The sequence below is a fragment of the Dama dama genome, chromosome 12 (assembly GCF_033118175.1).
Source record: "Dama dama isolate Ldn47 chromosome 12, ASM3311817v1, whole genome shotgun sequence".
NCBI classification, from domain to species: Eukaryota; Metazoa; Chordata; class Mammalia; order Artiodactyla; family Cervidae; genus Dama; species Dama dama.
The window spans coordinates 41324834-41343622 of record NC_083692.1 but is presented as its reverse complement, the minus strand read 5'-3'; the positions used below and the strand labels follow the sequence as shown (position 1 = coordinate 41343622).

General features: G+C 40.0%; 2 protein-coding genes across 10 annotated transcripts in view; both read left to right on the top strand.

Moving 5' to 3' along the window:
- The window catches only part of SHC4 (SHC adaptor protein 4), a 124480-nt gene extending 121091 nt beyond the window's left edge, over positions 1 to 3389 (top strand). Inside the window, exon 13 of the mRNA XM_061157101.1 lies at positions 1107 to 3389. Coding sequence (XP_061013084.1) covers positions 1107 to 1262 — 156 coding nt within the window. The 3' untranslated portion in view covers positions 1263 to 3389. The remainder of the gene's footprint in view (positions 1 to 1106) is intronic.
- A 7188-nt stretch (positions 3390 to 10577) lies between these two features.
- Positions 10578 to 18789, top strand: part of CEP152 (centrosomal protein 152) — a 99646-nt gene continuing 91434 nt past the window's right edge. For all 9 annotated transcript variants that reach the window (XM_061157098.1, XM_061157097.1, XM_061157091.1 and 6 more), the window contains exons 1-2: positions 10578 to 10738; positions 16685 to 16778. In XM_061157098.1, coding sequence (XP_061013081.1) covers positions 16692 to 16778 — 87 coding nt within the window. In that variant the 5' untranslated portion in view covers positions 10578 to 10738; positions 16685 to 16691. The remainder of the gene's footprint in view (positions 10739 to 16684; positions 16779 to 18789) is intronic.

Genomic DNA, 18789 nt, shown 5'->3' with positions numbered 1-18789 from the left:
CTGAGGAATGTTTAAGGTTAAGGGTTTACGTTGTCTTGAACCCTCCAGCTGGAGCAGGAAGTGGTAAGTAGAGGCTAGTGGAGGAGTTTGAGTGGGAGTCACCCTAGAGGATCACTTAAAGGGCAGCCTCTTTCTGCCCTTCTTAATGCAATTCAGTGAATTAAATGAATACCTACTGCATAGAAGTACAGGGATTCACAGTTAACTTGCTGAGTATCACACAGAGACTTTACTTTCAGGGTGCTTGTAATTTCATAAAACAGATGCTTAAATAATTAAGGATGAATAGCGTAAGAATGGTTCAGCCAAAGCATTATGGTGTTTCTCAGGATAGAGGGGGTGCTCTGGTTGAGGCTGACTGAAAAGGCTATTTTGCAGGATCTGACATGTATGATGAAGCTTGAAAGAGGCCAGACATTTTCAAGGTGGACATTGGGAGCATAGGGATGGAGTCACAGGAGCAAAGAGAGCAGTACAATAGTGTTAAACCAGAAGAGGCAGGGCTAGAGCAGAGCGTGCCTGTAGACAGAAATGAGCCAGTTCAGAAAGATTAACAAAATAGTAAGTCCTTCTCTATAAAAAATTACTTCAAACACAAATGGATTAAACTTTCCAAACGAAAGATGCAGAATAGCTGGATGCATAACTGAATAGACAAGATCCAACTATATGTATGCTATTTATAGGAGACTCACTTTAGATTTAAGGTCACATTTAGGCTGAAAGTGAAAAGGATGGATAACGATATGTCATGCTAACCCAAAGACAGCAGAGGTGGTCATACGTTTATGACGCAAACATGTATACGAACGGGGACATGATAGAATGTATCAGAAAGTAATATGGCAAAGAAGTTGGTTGCAAATTTGGATTAGGTGACAAGTGTTTACCATTTTCCTGACTGGGAATGACAGTTTCTTTAAAAAGATAATTGGGAATGAGGAAATAGTTTACTAAAGGATACAGAATTGAAAAGTACCTTTACTTTTCTTTGTTCAGCCAGTTATCCCATTCAAGGATATGTCTGTTTTTACCCTGTGGTTGTTTATCCCTTTCAGAAGAACTGTTATGATTTTGCCTAAATACATTTGTATTTCCTTTTCAAGGTGAGGACCAAGGATCATGTATTTGATAATGTTGGCCACCTTATCAGATATCACATGGATAATAGTTTGCCAATCATCTCTTCTGGAAGTGAAGTAAGCCTTAAACAACCAGTGAGAAAAGATAATAATCCAGGACTTTTGCATTCCAACAAATGACCGTTTGGAAGTACCATCACACTGATGCTTCAGGAAAGTTCATTTTGTATTAGGACACAAAGATAATTCAAATTTGGTTTCTAGGTACATTAGAGCACAAACTGTGAAGCGTATCTTTCTGAGACCATCATGGACTAGGTCCTTTATAAAACAAAGAGCTAACAAAAATTGATCTTCAGAGAGTGAAAATCAGAGAGGGGAAGAGGATGTGTCCATTTGAAAAGAAATTATACATATGCACGGATGTCACTTTGTAAGGCCATATTGTGTTGATAACAAGCTAAAAGCACAATTAAAATTTTACATGCTAAAGACAACTTGAATGAACTGCTGGGGCAGTGGTACGTGCCTTTCAACTTGATAATTTGGGGACATTTTCATATTGGGGAAATAAGTTCCAAATGGTTTCATATTCTATAACTATAGAACCATTTGCCAAAAGAGTTTTTCCTTGTTATAAAAATAAGAAGCAATTTGCTTAATAGTCACTGACTTTATTTTCTATTTAGCAGCACTTTCACTGCAATGTTAAAATAAATTTGACTTTGAATTTGGACTGTGTCTATGCCAGTGGAATCAAATGAAAGGCCACTGAAAGCACTGGTCTGTTTCATTGGCCTGTCCCATTTGCTAGTTAAATGGTTGGAGCCCAGCTTCTTTGGCCTAGTATTTCTCAATCTTTGCTATTTGGACTGTTTGCATGTAACATATGACAAGCTAAAGAAGCCAAATGTATCAGTCATTTCTGGTTTCATTGCATTTCTCCCTCCTTCCCCCTGCCCCTCACTCCCCTGACTTCCAAAAGAGCTCATGAGTGCATGGATTTAAAAAATTGACAAACCAGTTCTTCATGGTCAGTCTCCATATTGGTTTTATTCTTATTTAAAGTGCTGAATTTATTTTAAAGTATGGGGAAATATCCCCTTGATTGCGGTGACTGACTCATAGTCCCTCATCTACATGTATCCTTAGCACCTTTTCTAGATATGACCAGACAAAATGTACCAGGGAGAAAACACTGAATGAGAAAGTTGAAAGGTTTGCCACATGTTGGCACGCTTGGTAAACTGATGAGGTAATGAACCATTGTGTAGGTTAAAGCACTGGACTTGGTCTCAGTATGACCTTGAGCAAATTGCTGAATCTGTCTGGACTCCAGATTCCTTGTCTATAAAATGAGGGAGCTGGACTAGGTATATTCAGAGGTCCATTTTAGCCCTAACATAATATGAGTTTATAAAAATCAAATTTTCCCTTTATTGGGGGTTAATGTTGATAACCAGTCTGTATGATTAATCTGGAAACCAGTTTTTTCCTTTAGTCTGTGTCTGTACTCACTGAGTTCGTCATTCAGATAGCAGAGATCTGCAGCCTTTCAGTTAAAAACATTGGAACTTTGGAAAAATGTAAGTATTGGTGGTAGAAGTAGATTTGGTTATTTTGAGTAGCAGAAAACAGCTTTGCATATAGAGATATGGCCACTACTTTAGAATTTTTTTTATCATGAGTTATCTAGACAATTGCCTTAATTCCACTTCACTTTGGCTATGTAGATAAATCTTTGCAATTGTGAAATATTTGCTAAATTTTAAATAAAATATGAGAAACTTCTTTTGGATAGAAATCATCAGAAATCAAGCACACTGAACTCTAATTATGTGAAGGTTTATGCTTTTATTTTACTTACACTGTCATTGGCTTCTTCAATATATCGTTTTCTTTTTTACAACTAGAAAATAATGTATTTTTCCTCAATTTTGCATACATCATAATTCTTGATTATTTGTCCTTGTAAAGGGGATCAGCATGGGTATAAATCAGCGAAATTTATGGCTGATCTAATTACCTTAACAGGGTTATGGTCTCATTCTGGTTGAGCAGAGTGATAACTTGGTTGGGTGGCAGGAAAGAGTTCTTGATGCGAAGAGTATGACTGATGTGAGCAGTACACGTAGCTGATCAGTATTTGACTGTAATGGTATAAATAGTTAAATGGGTAAATACCGCGCTTACAGCAACAGGCACAGTTAAAAGAAAATGAAACAACAAAAGAAGTTTGATTGCATGCTATTTTAATGTCACATTCTTATCTTCATCTGTCTTAAAGCAGAAATCCATTTGCGTATAAAATATCTGTAAACAACTTTTCAAAAAAATAAATGATTATTGATTTATGACAATTGACAGAATATGTCTGATGCTTGGGATTTGGAAAATTTATCATTTATAGAATGTGTCAAGGACCTGACAGGAAACAGATGGCTCACTTAAATTGGGTAACTGGAGAAAAGTTTAATAAAGGGACTATTTACAAAGGTCTGGGCAGAGTATGGGAAACCGCAAGGGAGGAGGCAGTGCTCTTCAGCCAGTGGAGGAGTAAGGGGAGGGAGCAGTAACAGAATCTGGAGAGAGAGTCCTGTGAAAGGGCTGCCTCTTAGGAGCTGTGGCCTACAGATCAGGGGCTTTTAACCAGCCCTGGGGACTCCACTGGGAGGAGGCTAAGGGGCATTATACTCTGTGGGCAAAGGATAGCCTTTCAGCAAATGATGCTGGAGCAGCGGTACATCTGTAGGCATAAGAAAGAAGCTCACACTTTATGTAAGTATTCACTCATATGGATTATGGACTTAACTGTAACATGTAAAACCATGATAACTTTTAGGAGAAAAGAACACAGAGGAAAATCTTGAGGATATGAGTCCTTAGACATGATCCATTAAAGGGAAAACTGTTATGTTGCACTTCATCAAAAGTACAAATTTCTGCTCTCTGAAAGTTCTGTTAAGAGGATAAAGGACAAGCTATGGACTGGGAGGAAATATTTTCAAACCACATATCTAGAATACATAAAACTCAAAAAAAGTCAACAGTAAAAATCCTAATTAGAAAATGGGCAAAAAAATGCATAGATATTTCACTGAAGATACACAGATGACAAGAAGCATGTGAAGTTGCCTTATTTCAGTTGGGCTTATTCACACGCTAGCAATGTCATGCTCAAAGCTAGGTTTCAGCAGTACATGAATTTAGAACTTCCAGATGTACCTTAGCTAGTAGGGAAATGCAAGTTAAAATCACAATGAGATCTTATTACACACATAACAAAATGAGTAAGTGAAAAATAATGACAACACCGTGTTGGCTAGGATGAAAAGAAAGTAGATCACGTGTGCATTCCTGGTGAGAATGTAAAATAGTACAGCCACTTTGGAAAGCAGTTTGGTAGTTTATTAAAAAACTAAACATGGAACTTACATTCAACCCAATAAATTGTACTCCATGGCATTGGTCATACAGAAATAAAAACTTATGGTCCCACAAAAATTTGTACAGGAACATTCATATTAGCTTTGTTTTTAATGACCTACAACTGGAAAAGTCCCAGATGGTAGGACTTTACACAACTGTAAAGTTGTGTAAATATTACACAAACTGTCATCCATGGAACAATACTCAGTAGTGAAAAGGAATGAGATACACATAACCACTTAGATGATCTGTAGAGATTTAGGCAGAGCAAGAAAAAACTAATCCCCAAAAGTTAAGTACCATAGAGTTACATTTACCTAACATTCTTGAAATGTTTTTATAAAAGTATAGAAAGGGAGTCAGTAGAAGAGAGGGAAGTAGACACAGTTGCAAAAGGCAACAAGGACATGAGGGGTCCTTGTATGATGGAATTGTTTTGAATCTTGACTGTAACAGTGTGGCTATCTTGGCTGTCTTATTATACTACTGTTTTGTGAGATATTATTATTGGTGGAAGCTGGATAAAGCTTATAGGAGATCTCCCTGTATTATTTCTTACAATTTCATATGACTCTATGATTTTCTCAAAATAAAAAGTTTAAGTTAAAAAAAAAAATAGTTTGGGAGTAAAAGATATGGCAAGAGATTGTAGGAAGATTGCCACTTTAACCCTTGACCCATTCACTGAATATACTGAATCCACAGAACATAGTGGTTGGATCATCTTGGTAGTCCTAGGTCCCATGATTCTAGTACTGGGAGGGGTCATTTGGCTGAGCTGCATGAGACCACCTCCATTTCCTACTCAAATGTAAATGTTTGGTATCTTCTCCAGAGACACATTAATAAGATCAGAGAATGGCAGACATGGACTGTCCAGAACCCCTCAGATCTGCTGAGCCATTTCTGTTGTGTTTTGCTCCTAACTGCCTGCACAAGTGACTCTGTTCCTTCTAAGGACAACCTCAGGCGAGGCGAGCTGCTTTGGGTTACCCAGAGCCAGAAGTGCTTCTGGGCTTCCTCTTCCCTTACCTGGTGCAGGAGCAGAAAAACTCAGCCCATTACCCCACCCTGATTACACGCTAGAGCTCCCTAGGGGGTCAGGCTGGGGCAAGCACTGCTCCTGAGAGCACACCCCTGCCTGGCTTCTTCCCCTGCCCTGTCCAGCTTCCTCAGTCCCTAACCACTTTCTCTGGGAAGCCCTTCCTTAGTAAATCATTTGCACTCAAATTTTCATCCCAACCTAACCTAAGATAGAATATCAAATAACTTTAAGTTTGTATCCCATTACTGGACAATAATATCTAAGTGCTCAAATACATTAACATTTTTAATAAATCCTATGATTTCTTCTAAATGGTATCATTATGTTGCATTTTGTTAATATCCATTGAACATGTTATGTAGATGCCTACATAAGACACCATTTTTATAATCTTGTTTTCGTACTTCTTTTCAATCTACAAGTTCTGAGTGGGCACAAAACTCGGGGGAACACTGTTCAAACTCTATATGACCCAAGCTTGCTCAAGTCAAGATATTTTAAGGTTCAGATGATCACAGAACCAAGGAAAAGATGACCTGTCAGGCTTCACAAAGTGCAGGAACCAGGCAGATCTATGGCTCTGAGTGGCAGAAATTCATGATCGTCAGTTTTGAGTTTGCACTATATACGTGACACAGTTATGGAAGTGATATATTTCCCGTAAGATACAGAAAGTGTAATAAAAATCTGCTTCTCTTCTGTAGGGTTACAAACCTGACTCAGTTTCATGGAGTTTTATTTCTGTTGTCTGGGAAGGAAATATGATTGGCTCAGCTTGGGTCTGGTGCTCACCTTTGACCCAGTCAGGTATGGCCAGGTCTTGGAGTGGTGGGGAGGTAATAGTGGCTGAGAGCAGGCGTAGATTCCGTGATAAGCTGCTTAATAAGGAACGATTAATGGATGCTCAAAAAATACTCTTGAATATATAATACTACAAATAAAAATCTGATATTCCTCAAATAACCCTGTTGAATAGTGTTTCTACATTTTAGAAGCTCTTTCACACAATCTTATTTCATCCTTGTTACAATTCTGCAAAGTAGATATTATCACTTCTATTTTCAAATAAGACCTTTGAGGCACAGAAGGATTAAATAGTGAACAAAAGCTAGTAGGTAGGAGAGCTGAAACTTGAACTTGGATCTTTAAGTTCAGTGCTCTTTTGAGGATAGTACTCCTTATTATGGGATGACCTGATAGCTCTGACACCAAAGAGAAGGTAGGAAATAGGAAGGAATGATGGCTTAGCTGCACCTTCCTAAATGATCTGAATCAGAGGGACCACATCACAACAGTCATTTCCCCTTGAAATGTAAAGGAGTTTGGTAGAGTTCCTCCCAGCTCACAGGTGTGTCAGAATGCAAGGCATTTGACCCAACATTTGACCCAAAACAGCCAACATTCTATAAATAATCTTTGAACCATTCAAGGCCCCTGGAATTTTTTTCTCTCTTTCTTCGTGTTTGTCTTTATTACCCCAGAATGCCTCTGTGTGCTTGTGTTTCTCTGGACATGTTAAATGCATTCCTTGTGCATTACCACACCTTAACTCTGTAGCATGCCTTTTTTATTTGTCCACACTTTACACTCTTCTTTTGGCTATCTTATTTCAGCCTATTTCTCCAGTCTTACCTTTAAATACAAGAATCTTTTATTTGTACTGACTACTGGGAGTTGGTGATGGACAGGGAGGCCTGGCGTGTTGTGGCTCATGGGGTTGCAAAGACTCGGACGTGACTGAGCGACCGAACTGAACTGAACTTAACCCTTCCTATTGCAACCACTCTTGCTAATCAGCTTGCCTGTTAACTCTTCCTCTTATTCCAGGAACTTTCCCTGAGAGATCCTTCCTTATATGCTTACTTTTCCCCAGATTAGTACTATCTACTCATATTGCATGTAGTAAACTACTTTTTTTGTGTGTTATCACTGGTCTTTTTATATAAGCATCTTGCACCTCAGAGTATGGAGGGGGGCTGGGGTCATGCCTCCCACTTTATATTCAAGCACATAGACCAGGAATTAAACATGATAGACAGTCAGGAAAATAGTGTTGATTATAATACATCCATGCGCGTGTCCATGCTAAGTTGCCTCATTTGTGTCTGACTCTGTGTGACCCTTTGGACTACAGCCCACCAGTCTCCTCTGTCCGTGGGGTTTTCTAGGCAGGAAATTGGAGTGGGTTGCCATGCCCTCCTTCAGGGGATCTTCCTGACCCAGGGATCCAACCTTCATCTCTTAATGACTCTGGCATTGGCAGGCGGGTTCTTTACCACCAGCTTTACCAGTTAACCCAGTTCTTTACCAGTTCTTTACCACTTGGGAAGCCCATAATATGTCCATAACTCCACTCAAATCCATTTTTAGAGGCAAGGAGCTCTGACTTATTCTTTGTTTTTCATCTTTTGTAATTTAAGTGCTTAAGTTTCACTTTTATATATAGTGATGAGATCTGAATTTCGAGATAAAGGAGTTGGATTCAAATTCTGTCTCTGTTTCACATGAACTGTGTAACCTTGAACAAGTCACTTAATTATTATTTTTTTGGTCAGTTTCTTCTACTGTTAGTGAAGTGAAATTGCTCAGTCGTGTCCGACTCTTTGCGACCCCATGGACTAGCCTACCAGGCTCCTCCATCCATGGGATTCTCCAGGCAAGAATACTGGAGTGGGTTGCCATTTCCTTCTCCTCTTCTACTGTTAAACAGTATCCTAAAACCTGTACTAGCCCCTCACAGGATTGTTGTGAGGAAAAATGAGTTAGTGTCTGTAAAGGAAGTTACCAGTGCGTAAAGCGCTACGTAAGGGATAAAAAACACTGTCCCTTCATGTGCTTCCTCTCCCTTAACATCTTTTTTTTTTTCCTTCCACCTAAGAAACAGCTATTTATGGATAGGGATCCCTTAGCATTCTTGCTGTAACATTTCATCTTAACCCTTAACTTGGGACATTACAAGCACCTTGCTGATGGACTGTGGTGAGACACGGAAAGCCCATAAGCCTAGTTCTTACACACCTTGGCTCAGATTTCGACAACTGCCATTTACCTGAATGCCTTTTATTTGCTTTTTCTGAAACAAAAAGCCTTCATTTTACTTGTTCATTCATTTACTCATTAATCAAATTTGTTTTGATTGCGGGGCCACAAAGCAAATAGTGCCTTTAGATATTGTTGGACTTAGTGAAACAATCACATAGCAACTGACTATATTAGATATTAAGGATTATAGTAAGAGATGTACACTGTGTCCAGGGTGGAGAAAGATCATTTCTACCAAGGAAGGGAAGCATGTGTCATGAAAGACTTCAGAGGAGTTACTCCTCTATCTTGAAGATTGAGTGGGGGGGGAAGTGGGCAACTCAGTAGAGGTGAAAGAAATAAGCAAAACAATACCACTCTGGGAATCAGGGGCAGCCTGACCAGAGATTTCATTCACCTGTTGCTATGGGTTAAGTACCTATTATGTGCCAGACCCTTATGCTTGGGTTACAGGGGTCAGTATAGGCATCCAGGGGTGGGATGGTGGAGGTAGCCAGAGGCAGCTAGTCAGGTTATGAGCAACCTTTAACAGTCCTTTTACTCCATACTAGTATATATGGGAAAGGGTTAAAAGGATGTGTGAATCTGCTGCTACTAGCTCCCTCCTTGATAATTCACTGGAACCATTTACCCCAGGAGGTTAGACATAGTAGAGAGCTTTACTGCACACTGGGCTGCATGGTCTTAAAAGAACAGGTTAAGAATTGAAAGAGACATGTGTACCCTAATGTTCATCACAGCACTGTTTACAACAGCTAGGACATAGAAGCAACCTAGATGTCCATAGGCAGACGAATGGATAAGAAAGCAGTGGTATATATACACAATGGAATATTACTCAGCTATTAGAAAGAACACATCTGAATCAGTTCTAATGAGGTGGATGAAACTGGAGCCTATTATACAGAGTGAAGTCAGAAAGAAAAACACTAATACAGTATATTAACGCATATATATGGAATTTAGAAAGATGGTAACAATGACCCTATATGTGAGACAGCAAAAGAGACCCAGATGTAAAGAACAGACTTTTGGACTCTGTGGGAGAAGACGAGGGTGGGATGATTGGAGAGAATAGCATTGAAACATGTGTATTACCATATGTGAATAGGTTGCCAGTCCAGGTTCCATGGATGAGACAGGGTGCACTGGGATGACCCTGAGGGATGGGATGGGGAGGGAGGTGGGGGATGGGGTTCAGGATGGGGAACACATGTACACCCATGGCTGATTCATGTCAATGTATGGCAAAAACCACTACAATATTGTAAGGTAATTAGCCTCCAATTAAATAAATTAAAAAAAAAGAAAACAGGTTAACAGGGATACCTGGCGTGCTGCAGAGTCAGACATGACTTGGCGACTGAACAACAATATCTAAGTGACAAGAACATTCACACTCGAGGAAATTCAGGTAGTAAATAAACGTGGAAAATATGTCATTTCATCAGGAAAGAAACACACATTCAAACAAGGCGGGACCTAGTAAGCAAGAAGACTCAGGCTGTTAAGGTGATGGGGAAGCAGGCACCCATCACCTTAGTGAATCGGGTAAAGGCGAAAAATCTCTTAAGGTTGAGGAAAGTGAGGGATTCTGTGTGTTGCAACTGAGAACTGGAATTCAGGCGTGGGGAGCGTAGTGGGCGCGGGACACTGCACCAGATGGTGAAGTGAGGGGCAAGGAGTTAGGGCGAGACCGGTTTCTCGGCGCGAGTGAAGACCAGGTGCTTGGGCGTCTCTAAGTAACTGATAAGCCCGCCCTCTCTAGAGTCAACACTTTCATAATTGGCTCGGGAATTCACCAATAGGTACACAGGAGGAACTTCCCGCCACCTCTGGCGCCCGCTTTTAAACAGCCGTGTAGTGTTTGCAACTGCGGGCGGACTTCTCAATCTAGCTTGAAAAAGGCGGAGACTTCCGCTTCTATGCCCCGCCCCGAGCCGGCATAGCCCCGCCCACCATGCCCGCGTCTAGACTGCAATTGAAGGAGGCGGCTGCTCCTCAATGGCCTCGGGGCTCAGTGGGTTCGGTTGTGAGTAGGAAGACGCTAGCGGGTTAGAGCCGGGGTGAGGTATTTGCTAGAAGGTGGTGTTCCTCGGGAGCTTGAGTGTCACCGCTGTGACAGCATCCGTGGCCTCCGGTGAGTTTCGCTTCCTGGCTGGGTTTGGGGCTGGGATAGGAGGAGGTCCGGGGTCCTTGGGGTCCTGGTTGAGGCTCCCCGGAGGACTGATCTCCTCCCTCCCCAGATCCCGGGGTGGTGGATTGCTTGCGGGTGGCGGGGCTCTGCCTTTGACTTTGAAGTGTTAGCCAGATCTCAGGTTCCTACTTAGGAGTGACGTTTGGGAAGCATCCTCGCCTCCTCCAGACTGCTAGGGTAACCCTGAGACCCTGCCCTGGGGACACCCGCCGTGGTTACCCGGCGTTGTGCCTGGCTCACAGTGGGTGCTCTCTACACGTGTGTTGACCGAGTGCAGGTGACCTGGCAGCCCAAGTCAGCAGCCCCAGGCATCTTGGGCTCCGTGGTCCTTCGGTCTCGCGGTACCTGTTTGTTGTGCCATAGTTGAAGCCAAACGGAGTTCCTTGGTAAGGACTTGGCTTATTCTTCGTTCAGCCTGTGGGTCCCTACTCTCAGCATCCTCTGGGCACCCTGAATGCATTTGTTCAAGCTGTTGTTCTTAGTACTGATCACAGGTTATTGTCATTTGCCTTCATGTCTGTTTTTTTTCCTTACACCAATTCCTGATGAACTTTGTGATCTTGAACAGTGATTGCAAGTAATTGCTGAATGAATAAAACAGGCCTCCTAAGCCCAGTATGTTGCAAGTCTGAAACAGACTAATGTTCTCTGGCTGTTTCCATTCTTGAAAGGAAGCTAGCATATAAGCAAGTAAGTAGCATTTCCTTCCCCTTAGGGCACTTAAAAACCACTTTTGTGGCACTTAGCCTTTTCTATCTTACAGCCATGAACTTGAGTCTGATTTAACCTGAATTTTGGCATATTCTTCAGATGCTGAGACAATGTATATGCACTTCCTACATGTGAATGCACTCAACTAAATGAGTTGAAATTGAAGCCGTAAGAAAAGTACAAGAAATAAAGACAGAAAGTGCCAGAGTAACTAAGTTCATGAAGCAACAGGATTGGGGGAGCATCTTGAAGAAAGTGTTATTTTTATCCCAGAAAAAGTTGCATTATTTGAAGGACAGTTTCACACACAGGGCACACTCACCTTTTCTCAGATAGACTGAATGCTGTCGGTTTGTTTAACATCTTTTGTAGCTGGCAGACTTGTATTCATCAGTAACATGTTACATAAAAAACAAAACTAAAATGTATTGATTGACACACAGTATAGGGCACTTTACATACGCAAATCTTGTGGATCCTCATAGCCAGTCTTTGAAATAGTACAGTTTTTGTTAAATAAAACCCTATTTTATTAATGAAGAAATGGAACCAGTTGTGCAAGTTTGCACAGCTGATAAGCAGGCGAGCCAAAACCTAGCCCCTGGTTGTTTGAATGAGTGCCCTCTTTCTAAACCACTTACAGCCATGCTGTGTCCTTTAAGATCTATTTCTAATCTAAAGCCTTTCTTTCTGTGAAACTTCTTTCAGCCTTCTTTTCTTCTTCAGTTCAGTACAGTTGCTCAGTCTGTCCAGCTCTTTGCGATCCATGAATCACAGCACGCCAGGCTTCTCTGTCCATCACCAACTCCCGGAGTTTACTCAAACACATGTCCATCGAGTTGGTGATGCCATCCAGCCATCTCATCCTCTGTCGTCCCCTTCTCCTCCTGACCCCCAATCCCTCCCAGGATCAGGGTCTTTTCCAATGAGTCAACTCTTTGCATGAGGTGGCCAAAGTATTGGAGTTTCAGCTTCAGCGTCAGTCCTTCCGATCAACACCAAGGACTGATCTCCTTTAGGATGGACTGGTTGGATCTCCTTGCAGTCCAAGGGACTCTCAAGAGTCTTCTCCAACACCACAGTTCAAAAGCATCAATTCTTTGATTCTCAGCTTTCTTTATGGTCCAACTCTCACATCCATACATGACCACTGGAAAAACCATAGCCTTGACTAGATGGACCTTTGTTGGCACAGTAATGTCTCTGCTTTTTAGCAACTATATTCCAGTAAAAATGAAAAAAAAAAGTACAAAAAGTTACTTGTAAAACAAAAATAAATATTGGTTGGGTGCCTCACTTGTGCAAAGTGTGGAAGAGATACATTTTAATAATTCTGCCTTTAGAGTGCCTATAAGATGAGGCAAAAACAATGCTGCTTTTGCTTTTTAATATTTCATGCAATTAAACATCCGTTGATCTTTGTCATTGCAAGGAGGGGAAAGAAAACAACCAGGGACAACAAAATGAGTACTAAGTGGGACATATGACAGAACAGTCTTGGTAATAGTTTCAGAAAAGAAGTTATCTAAGAAGAAAGTATTAAGTAGCTTGCTACTAAAAAAAAAGTACTGTTCACTTACTCTGCATCTTGATTTTTTAAAATGATTAATGTATAGAGAAATATTTCATTATTTTTATTAGTGACACACTGTTGCCAAATTTATTCAGAAGTACTTTTACTAGGGCAAATGCTCTTTTGATATATTGATAGTTTTCAAGATGGTGTCCCCAATTCACACTTTTCATCAGCAATTCATGAGGATGCCTGTTTCCTATAAAATAGCCACCACTAGGTGTTATCGAAGTTTTCCAATTTAGTGGTTGAGTGTCATATTTCATCAGTTGTCCGTTTTAAACTGAGTTGTCTGATTTCTTTTTTGTCTGTGCTGGGTCTTCGTTGCTATGCACGGACTTTCTCTAGTTGCGGGGGCTCCTCTTGTTGCAGAGCGCAGGCTTCAGTAGTTGTGGCACATGGGTTTAGTTGCTTGGCAGCAAGTGGGATCTTCCTGGACCCGGGATTGAACCCATGTGCCCTGCATGGGCAGGCAGATCCTTATCCCCTGTTACCACCAGGGAAGTCCTTTTTCTCATTTCTTTGTGAGAATTGTATTTTGGTAGTTTGTCTTACATTTTGCAAGTATTTTTCTCATTATTATTATATCTTTGTGTGTGTATATATATATATATATATATATATACACACACACACACACATATATATATGTATATGGGGTTTTTTTTTGTTTTTTTTTTTTCTGGTTAAGTTTCTGTCAAGTTTTTCCTTTTTATGGCTTCTGAATTTATTATCTTGCTATTTTTTTTTAAAGCAACTTCTTTTATTGTTCTGAATATTAACTCCTCTGGTAGAAGTAATTAGTATATGTTTAATATGCAGAAGAAACACATTAGCTTTTATTTTACATTTTAATTAAAACACTAATTATCTTTTTAGTAAGTTTTTTTTAATGCCTAAGTAAGTTTATCAAATATACTTTTATGCCTAAAACAGTTTCTTATGGTCTCTGACAGTTTGCGCTTTTCAGAAGGAAAGCTAATTTGTACCTTTTCTTCCCCAGTGGAGAGAGATTTTGTTCTTTCAGATAGTTTCAAAAATTTCTTCTTTATGATATGGTTTGGATTTAAAACACCATTCAAAAAAAGACAGTTGTGTCTTTTACATTTTCTCCACTTGGAAAGACCTTGTAGAATTCACTGTTATCTATTACTGTTCGAGAAAAAGTAGTTTTTTTTTTAAAAATAGCTATATTTAGCAACAGGCTCTTGTAAATCTCAATGTTCTTTTTCAGTATTCAACAGGAGTTGATGGCAGGTTAGTGAAGGGCAAAAAAAAAACTAAAAAAACAAAACCCTCTCTCCTTTTACCTAGTAAAAGAGAAGTTAATCCAAATTTTGTATTCTGGCTTTAAGTATAAAATTCAGGAAAAGGTGGAAAATATCATAAAAATTAGAAGCAGGAAAGATTATATCTCTCTGGACAATTCAGTCTTTAAGGTCCAGCTTAACTGCATTTCTTTTAAGGTGCCAGGATCTAAAGGGGGTTGTACTTTTCATTGTGTATTATCTATACTATTTCATTATCTGTTATCTATAATATTTCTACTGTCTTTAGTGAACTTGATGTTCACCTGAAGTAGTGAAAAATCCCTAGAGACATGAGCTTGTGTACATGTTTTCCCCTCACCGCTTCAGCTACATTCTAGCCTCTTCTCCGTATTCAGGTCTCCATCTTCTGCTGGTATACAGAGGGTTCCTGGAGCCGCTGAGGGAGACCAGGTTGAGATTCCCCACGTGTCTCTCTTCCCTCTCAGTGAAGAAGGGTGCGTGTCCCTTCCTCCATGGTGCCCTGGCACAGGAGCAGGTCTAGTCTAAGAAGCAGAGGCTGGAAGGGTTTGTTGACGTGAGGAGTTTGAATTCCTAAAGTTGAAATGAATGGGGTGGTTGTAGGGACCAGAGAGGAGAGGAGTAAAGAAGTTGAACCACAAATTAGAGCTTGGCCAAGAGACACAATTCAGTCCTTGAAAAACAAACAAAATTTGACTTATGGGAATTATCACTGTTGAAATTTGTATTTGTGTTCATCTGTAAAATCATATTTCATCTATTCTAATATGCACATTTTCTTTTCACGTTTTTTTTAAAGGCTGCTCCCCACGGCTGACAGGATCTTAGTTCCTTGACCAGGAATTGAACCTGGGTCACAGCAGTGGAAGCACTGAGTCCTCACCCCTGGACTGCCAGGGAGTCCCCTTCTTTTCACATTTTAGCATCTGCAAAGTTGGACGTCGTTTTAAAATTAATGATTTGTCGTAATTTAATTGGCCACATCTTTTGCTTAGCAGTACAAATGAAGCTGTGTCATACAATCAAGGGCACCTTTAATCCGATGAAGTGGAACAGCTTTTGCTGTAGAGCTACATAAAAGTAGCTTACATGGCTTACATAAAAGTTTGTGATCTTAGTCCTCGACTGTTAACAGGCAGGAGCTAAGTTCTTCATGGTAAAATGTATTTGGATTGCCGGGTCTGTGCTTCTCATTTCACTGTCAGTTTAATGACAGTTTAGAGCCTGAAAAGTGCAGTCCATGAGCTGTGACCCAGGCTCACATCAAAGCGCTTTTCACTGGCACACACAGGAGTGGACTGAATCGAGGGCAGTGTTAGGCCGTGTAATTGATGACGCCTGCCTGCTTTTTTGTCAGGATGCTTTGGAGCTTTGAAATTCTGGGTAGGTTCTGTGGACTGTCAGGATCCCTAAATATTGTTTAAACCATCAGCCGTCTTTTGACCATAAGTACTTGAAAACCCATCTCCTGCTGCCACAGCAGTGAGCATTCTCCAGGGAACACTTGCTGTTGCTTTTGGACAGTGGTATAGCTTCACATCCTTCACTCATGTTTTTCCTGAGTACTTTTTGCTAGAACCTGATTTGATCAAGCTTAAGAGCAGGACATTTAACATATTTTTGTTGTGTGCACTGTGGAGTTTGCCAGGTTGTAAATGTTTTTTGGGTAGCCATCATTAACACAGTATATAGTGGCTCTCTTTCTGAAAAACATGACATTTGTATTGGTGATATTCAAAAGATGAAATAACAACTTCCCTGGTGGTCCACTGGTTAAGATTCCATGCTCCCACTGCAGGGGGCTCGGGTTCGATCCCTGGTCAGGGAGCTAGATCCCACGTGCCACAGCTAGCACAGCCAAATAAATATTTAAAAAAGAATGAAACAAATTGTGGTGGATGCTACCCGTGTCATATTTAATACATCAAATTAGAAACTTTGAGTGTATTCTTAAAATTTTTCTGTTTGGGCATGTTTGTGGTTTATTATTATTTTTGTGTGTGGACAAAAATCTTACTATTTTGAGTTATGCTTTCCAGACCAGAAGAAAGGTCTAGTCATAGGTTTATTAGCTTTTGGCATTTTTTCATCTTTTTATGAATTTCTGTTATAATACCTATTTTCTGTGAATCATGGTTTAATTTGTAAGAACTCTCTTTATAGTGATATTTGGAATGCTGATCACTTGTCATGTGTGAGTTACATATAGCTTCTCCCCGGCTGCACCTGTCTTTTTGTGTACGACATCTCATGTAGTTTGCTCTACAGTAGTTTTTGTGGGCTGTTTAAAAACTAAGCATCTTTTTGTTCCTGCAGGAGGACCATGTCACTAGACTTTGGCAGTGTGGCCCTGCAGACGCAAAATGAAGACGAAGAATTTGACAAAGAAGACTATGAAAGGGAGAAAGAGGTAAGTTATTCAGAAGAAGAATTCTAAACCCGATCTTAAACAATTTTATATTCTAACCAAAATTATATCATTTTGTGTCATTTCAAAGGTCTTTTCCCCTACCCTGAAACTTGATCGGCATTTTAAATGGTAGATGAGTGGAAGGCTTCCTTTTTTTGAGACAAGAATAAAACACAACTGTGTATGATGCCATCAGTTAAATGGTTAGATTCTTTAAGATCTTTTCATTTAGGAGGTAGTGGTTGATCTTGGAGGCAGAGATGTACTTGCATGGGCAAGTCAGCAAGATTCTTTGCCTCAGGTATTCCACATGCTAGTGGAGGCAGATGATAAACAAGCGAACAAAGTAATTTGTGTGAGTGATAATTTAGCACTGATAAATGATAGGGAAACAAAATATAGTGATATTAAGGCAACCGGCTGGGAACTGGTTGGGGAAGGTCCCTTGGAGGAGGAAATGTTTGAGCTGAGCCTTGAGTCATAAGATGAAGCAGAGATACTGAAGCCCAAAAGGAGTACTCTAGGCCAAGATATAAGTGTTAAGCCTGGAAATTGAGAAGAGAAACCTCCATATCTGTAAAATAGCCAGAAGGCTGTGGTGTTGGGATTGTATGAGCAAGGGGTTAGTGGTGAGGCAGGTGAAGAGGTGCCAGATCATGGGATGTCATGGGAAGATGTTTGTATTTTTTTCTAGGAGTGGTGGGAAGCCAGTGGAGGATTTTAAGCAGGGAAGTGATGTCCGATTATATATTTGAAAGATCTTTCTGAATGCTCTGTTGGGCGAATAGATTTAAGGAGAAAAGGAGTAAGTGTGTTTAGTGGAATTCTTGGCCCAGTAGTAATAGTAGCAGCCGGTGGGAATCAGTTTGATTGTGATGATTGTTTTTAGTTTGAGTCAGATTTCTTGATTGACTACAATAACAGGTTTTTTTTTCACTGAATGTTGATATGACCCATTTTCTTTCTTTCTTTCACATGTTTTTTAAAATTTTTTATTCATTATAGTTGACTTACAATGTTGTGTTAGTTTCAGGTGTACGGCAAAGTGATTCGTTTCTCTTTTTAGATACTTAGATTCTTTTTTAGATTCTTTTTTCATTGTAGGTTATTATAAGATATTGAATATAGTGTGTTATTCAAGAGGCCCCTGTTTTGTTATTGCTTTTACATATAGTAGTGTATATATGTTAATCCCAAACTCCTCATTTATTCCTCTTCACCTTTCCCCTTTGGTAAATATAAGTTTGTTTTCTATGTCTGTGGGTCTATTTCTGTTTTGTAAATTCCTTTGTGTCATTTTTTTAGCTTCCACATATAAGCAATATTATGTTTGTCTTTTACCATCTGACTTGCTTCACTTAGTATGATAATCTCTAGGTCCATTCATGTTGTTGCAAATGGCATTGTTTCATTTTTTTTTATGACCAATATTCCATTGTGTATATATACCATTGTGTAAATCTTCTTTAACCATTCATCTGTCAGTGGACACTTAGATTGCTTCCATGATATGACCCATTTCCCAATATGTAAAATAATAATTTTTAGTAGTTACCATGGACCATTTGTATTAATCGGAAGCAATGAATGGGGTCAGTTGCCCGCATGGCTGGCAATAGCATTGCCAGCCTAATAGCATTAGGGTAGAGACGAAGCTGGCGGCTTGGTGGATTTTGTCTATAGACATGTATTGTTTGTTTGCACAGTGTTTTTGAAAAATTGAATCTAAATTTAAAGATTGGAAAATTTTATGCAGCAGTCCAGAGTATCTGGCCTGTCTTGAAATAGGCTGCATGTGGCCTGTGTCTGCACATAGTCGTAGGTGGGCTGGAGCTGAGCAGTGGCTCTCCCATTCCAGCTGGCCATGGTGCCCCCACACAAAACAAAACAAAACATGGACTTGTGCCCTTGAACCCACTAGCTTCACTCTTGTAAATTCTCTGCCAAGTCACTGAGGGCATTGGAGTTTGTGACCCTTGCCAGGGTTTCCAGATTTTGATAGGGGCCTTCA